Source organism: Oncorhynchus mykiss, chromosome 4, assembly GCF_057628025.1.
Source record: "Oncorhynchus mykiss isolate SJ-2025 chromosome 4, ASM5762802v1, whole genome shotgun sequence".
In the NCBI taxonomy this organism is placed as follows: Eukaryota; Metazoa; Chordata; class Actinopteri; order Salmoniformes; family Salmonidae; genus Oncorhynchus; species Oncorhynchus mykiss.
In genome coordinates, this window is record NC_143025.1 from 90116596 (window position 1) to 90122500 (window position 5905).

Sequence of the window (5905 nt, forward strand, 5' to 3'; positions counted from 1 at the left end):
GTTTTGTCGGTCATTATGCAAAGGATACAACAAAAAAAAAACCATGGAGAAGACTATGGAGGCATCCCAAATAGCCCCCTGTTCCCTTTATAGAGCACTACTTTCAACCAGAGCTCATAGGGTTCTGGTCATATGTAGTGCACTATACAGGGATACCATTTTGGGACGTATTTGATGTCTGATCAAATAATGAGTTATACAGTGTATTGTAAACTGCATCATTTGGTAAAGCAGGACAAACCTGTACCAGCGTTATAATTCTGCTGTTGGCTTTTACATGAATAAGCATATTAATGTGATCGGCAGGTAGTCTAGTGGTTAGAGCGTTGGGCCAGTTACCGAAATGTTGCTGGATCGAATCCCCGAGCTGACAAGGTACAAATCTGTCGTTCTGCCCCTGAACAAGGCAGTTAACCCCACTGTTCCCCGGTAAGCCATCATTGTAAATAAGAATTTGTTCTTAACTGACTTGCCTAGTTAAATAAAAGTTAAATAAAATTACATTTAAAAAATGAGGAGCTAGGTTTGAAGTCTATTCCAGGACATGTGTCTATGAAGCCTCCTAGAGTAGGATCAGCCCCCCCCCCCCAATCCATTCATTAGGCAGACCAGATCCTTGATAAGCCGCCCCCTGTCCATTCATAAGGCAGACCAGATCCTTGATAAGCCGCCCCCTGTCCATTCATAAGGCAGACCAGATCCTTGATAAGCCGCCCCCTGTCCATTCATAAGGCAGACCAGATCCTTGATAAGCCGCCCCCTGTCCATTCATAAGGCAGACCAGATCCTTGATAAGCCCCCCCCCTGTCCATTCATAAGGCAGACCAGATCCTTGATAAGCCCCCCCCTGTCCATTCATAAGGCAGACCAGATCCTTGATAAGCCGCCCCCCTGTCCATTCATAAGGCAGACCAGATCCTTGATAAGCCCCCCCCTGTCCATTCATAAGGCAGACCAGATCCTTGATAAGCCGCCCCCCTGTCCATTCATAAGGCAGACCAGATCCTTGATAAGCCCCCCCCCCTGTCCATTCATAAGGCAGACCAGATCCTTGATAAGCCGCCCCCCTGTCCATTCATAAGGCAGACCAGATCCTTGATAAGCCGCCCCCTGTCCATTCATAAGGCAGACCAGATCCTTGATAAGCCGCCCCCTGTCCATTCATAAGGCAGACCAGATCCTTGATAAGCCGCCCCCCTGTCCATTCATAAGGCAGACCAGATCCTTGATAAGCCGCCCCCTGTCCATTCATAAGGCAGACCAGATCCTTGATAAGCCGCCCCCCTGTCCATTCATAAGGCAGACCAGATCCTTGATAAGCCGCCCCCCCCCTGTCCATTCATAAGGCAGACCAGATCCTTGATAAGCCGCCCCCCTGTCCATTCATAAGGCAGACCAGATCCTTGATAAGCCCCCCCCCCCTGTCCATTCATAAGGCAGACCAGATCCTTGATAAGCCCCCCCCCCCCCCCCCTGTCCATTCATAAGGCAGACCAGATCCTTGATAAGCCGCCCCCTGTCCATTCATAAGGCAGACCAGATCCTTGATAAGCCGCCCCCTGTCCATTCATAAGGCAGACCAGATCCTTGATAAGCCCCCCCCCTGTCCATTCATAAGGCAGACCAGATCCTTGATAAGCCCCCCCCCTGTCCATTCATAAGGCAGACCAGATCCTTGATAAGCCGCCCCCCTGTCCATTCATAAGGCAGACCAGATCCTTGATAAGCCCCCCCCCCCCTGTCCATTCATAAGGCAGACCAGATCCTTGATAAGCCGCCCCCCTGTCCATTCATAAGGCAGACCAGATCCTTGATAAGCCGCCCCCCTGTCCATTCATAAGGAAGACCAGATCCTTGATAAGCCCCCCCCCCCCCCTGTCCATTCATAAGGCAGACCAGATCCTTGATAAGCCCCCCCCCCCCTGTCCATTCATAAGGCAGACCAGATCCTTGATAAGCCGCCCCCTGTCCATTCATAAGGCAGACCAGATCCTTGATAAGCCGCCCCCTGTCCATTCATAAGGCAGACCAGATCCTTGATAAGCCCCCCCCCTGTCCATTCATAAGGCAGACCAGATCCTTGATAAGCCCCCCCCCTGTCCATTCATAAGGCAGACCAGATCCTTGATAAGCCCCCCCCCTGTCCATTCATAAGGCAGACCAGATCCTTGATAAGCCGCCCCCCTGTCCATTCATAAGGCAGACCAGATCCTTGATAAGCCCCCCCCCCCCTGTCCATTCATAAGGCAGACCAGATCCTTGATAAGCCCCCCCCCCTGTCCATTCATAAGGCAGAACAGATCCTTGATAAGCCCCCCCCCTGTCCATTCATAAGGCAGAACAGATCCTTGATAAGCCGCCCCCTGTCCATTCATAAGGCAGACCAGATCCTTGATAAGCCCCCCCCCTGTCCATTCATAAGGCAGACCAGATCCTTGATAAGCCCCCCCCCTGTCCATTCATAAGGCAGACCAGATCCTTGATAAGCCCCCCCCCTGTCCATTCATAAGGCAGAACAGATCCTTGATAAGCCGCCCCCTGTCCATTCATAAGGCAGACCAGATCCTTGATAAGCCCCCCCCCTGTCCATTCATAAGGCAGACCAGATCCTTGATAAGCCCCCCCCCTGTCCATTCATAAGGCAGACCAGATCCTAGCTCAATGTGATGATGTGGAAAATATAATTGTATTTGAAAGAAGAAAAGAAGAGTCTTCAACGTAAGGGAATTTAGTATTTTTTCCCACACCTTTTCTTTACCTAAATCCAATGACACGGTGACATTTTTTTGTTGAATTCACATTAGTTGACAACTCAACCAAATGTCAATCAAAACTAGACGTTGAACTGACATCTGTGCTCAATGAGGGATATAGCCTGCCCGAATTGTCACAATTTCATATTACGTTTTTTTTTATTTTCTGAATTCCTCTTAACCTTATGCAACACTATTACGATATACATTTCTGACACAATATATGTCGATTAAATAACAAATGTTTGAAAACCTTTGGAAGACGGTTTATTGGTTGATGGGGGGAAATGTGTAAACGCAGGAAGCTCTGGTGGCTCCACATTACATCTAAACAGCCAAGCCTGTGTTTAGAATATGCAAATGAATGTGGCCATAGCAGAAGTGCATACTTTTTTCAATGGAAGGGGAGACATATTGTACATTAGGGCCTATACACAGACATTTTATATAAGCTATTATTATTATATTTTTTTTTACAGGAGTTTAATCACAAACGATATAGTGACAGTGAAACAGGGTGAGGCCTTCTGCTTCTGTCACCTGAATACAGTACGCTGCTCTCTGGCTAAATATCGTGTACAAGGTATTCTCCTCGTTACACCGTTCACATTTAAAGGAAAACCAGATATTCCAGGCAAGAACAGGCCATACGACATCTCTAGGGTTGACGGCTCTCTCTGGAAAGGTGCACGGATGGAGTGCTACATATTATCTTCTCTTCTGCCAAGTCCATCTTCCAAAGAGCACATTTGATCAACTACAAGTAATTTTAAAAAATACATTATTTCTTTTTTTTTAAGTTTAAAAAAATGTTAAGTAATTTTCTGAAAAAGAAGTGTTAAGAAATGTTTAATCCTAATATGTGTGTGTATCAGGGTTGAGGTCAATTATAATTGAAGACCCTCAATTCATGAAGTGATTTGAATTATAAAATATAAATAAAATGGAACAACTTTTGAAATTAAAAGCTTCTCCTCAGTTTATTGATATGGTATATGTTTATTTTACTGGTCACACAGGCCCAAACTAGACTGGAGGTTTGTCCAGAGGTTCTGCAGCATCCAGAGGGTTCGCTTCCCATCATGGTCCAGTCAGAACGTACGTTGGGGACGTTGGTGGGAGTCACATGGGGGCGGCATGTAGCCTAGTGGTTAGAGCGTTGGACTAGTAACCGGAAGGTTGCAAGTTCAATCCCCGAGCTGACAAGGTACAAATCTGTCGTTCTGCCCCTGAACAGGCAGTTAACCCACTAGGCTGTCATTGAAAATAAGAATTTGTTCTTAACTGACTTGCCTAAAAAAAAAATATTTTAAAAAATGTGGTTGAGTAAGTGTTGTTTGGGGTAGGTTCTCACAGAGCGAGATTGTAGTCGCACCTGTTACGAACCCCTTTGGCCCTGCAGTTTAGAGGGGGATGGAAACGAGACCCGTAAGGAGGAACGGCGTCGATTTGAGGGTACATGGCTGGTACGGAAGCCCGGGGGGGGGAAGGGGGGGGACCGGTCAGGCACCGTGTAGAGAGCATGGTGTCTCCAGTGCGCTATTCTGGAATTACAACAGCCTATATGCATGTCTCTTTTTGTTTTTCTTCTTAAAAAATATTATTAAAGTTGTCTTTGAAAAAATACAAATAATAAGATGAATCTCTTCAAATATATGATCATGCTATACAGTATTATACACATCACCACAGTCACCAAAGAACAAATTGTGTTGATTCAAGTTGTCCACTAGATGGCAGCGTGCATTTTAGAACAGTGGAACCTCATCATGCATTCTTCTTCTACCGTTTTCCCCTAAATGTAAACAAAGCAAAACTTCCACACTCCGAAAAATATATTTTCCCTACTGTCTAGCTACTGTAGCTAGTGAACTAACACATCGGGTGACAACCAAGACAAACAATAATGGTTCATTTGTTTTTGACGGCCGTAAAGTAAAGTCACATATAGAACAATGAGTCAGATGTTTCACCGGATGTATAAATCTGAAGCATCCGGTTGGCATTTCCAAACGTCACAAATTCGGTCATGTGAGGAAGCCCAGCGGCCGTTAGTGGGAGAAGATGGAGCGAGATGGATTTTATCCGATATTTTGCTAATTTTCTCATCGATGAAACACTTGATCTCAATACAATTTTCTGTTATAAAAACTAGAATATTTTACGAACAGAGTGGACAAAGTTTTTGTAGACATTACCCTTTGCCAAAGTTTTTTTTTTTTAAACTGCGTTGTTTACAAGGTGTGAAAGGGCGAATTGCGTTATTGCACACGTGCCTTTCACATAGTAGGCGTTCCCTAACGGAAATATGCTAAGAACTGCTCGAACGCACCAATAGGATCTCGCTATCCCGGTACTTGGCCCCGCCCACTATGATTCGATTTCTACCATCGGAAACGAGAGGCTGTGGCTTATCTTGGGTCAGTTATAAACCAACTTCACAGTGACATTTTTAGCAGCTTGCTTCCTGGTTATTATATATACATATATATATATATATATATATTTTTTTTAAACCTTTTGTCGTGGTCTTACTGTGACTATCACAGGGACTAGTTGTGAAATCACTCCACTGATATCTCCAGTTAGTTTATACAAGTCAGAAAATAGCCCACTGTGATTTTCTTTGGATAATACTGTGCAGATGCCACCACTTGCAAGGGCGAGTGGCAAAGGGATGAAAAGGTAAGTGTTTTTAATCATAAGCTCAGCTTCATGACAGGTGATTAATTGGTCCTAATGCATCCGCTGGGTGCTGGTGGGTGGGTTTGTGTTGGCTTGATGTTGTTCTCTTTTGCTTAATTAAATGGACTATTTCAGTGCATCGACATTGACAATAGAATATTGATCTATATTTCAATAGCATGCTCCATAATGTACATAACTAATCTATTACGGCTGGACCTGTGGTCATGCCTTGTCATGAGCAGAAATGTTCATGTTCAGCTAGCTAACGCAATAGCCTACTATTAGCTGCCAGTTTGCCCAGTCAAGGTGTTTTGAAATGGGTAGCTGGTATGGTGCTAGTAGCTAGTATGACCCACAAATAATATATATACGTGTGTGTGTGTGTGTGTGTGTGTGTGTGTGTGTGTGTGTGTGTGTGTGTGTGACCGTGACCCAGAAGGCCCAAACTAGACTGGAGGTTTGTC

At 45.0% G+C, this 5905-nt stretch overlaps 1 protein-coding gene across 2 annotated transcripts in view; it reads left to right on the plus strand.

Moving 5' to 3' along the window:
- The first annotated feature begins 4767 nt into the window (after nt 1-4767).
- The window catches only part of abcd4 (ATP binding cassette subfamily D member 4), a 16153-nt gene continuing 15015 nt past the window's right edge, over nt 4768-5905 (plus strand). Inside the window, exons 1-2 of one of the 2 annotated variants that reach the window (XM_090233246.1) lie at nt 4768-5438; nt 5878-5905. The exon at nt 5878-5905 is cut by the window's right edge and continues 94 nt beyond it. In XM_090233246.1, the coding sequence (XP_090089372.1) occupies nt 5398-5438; nt 5878-5905 (69 nt within the window). In that variant the 5' untranslated portion in view covers nt 4768-5397. The remainder of the gene's footprint in view (nt 5439-5877) is intronic. The other variant, XM_090233247.1, reaches the window with a different exon arrangement.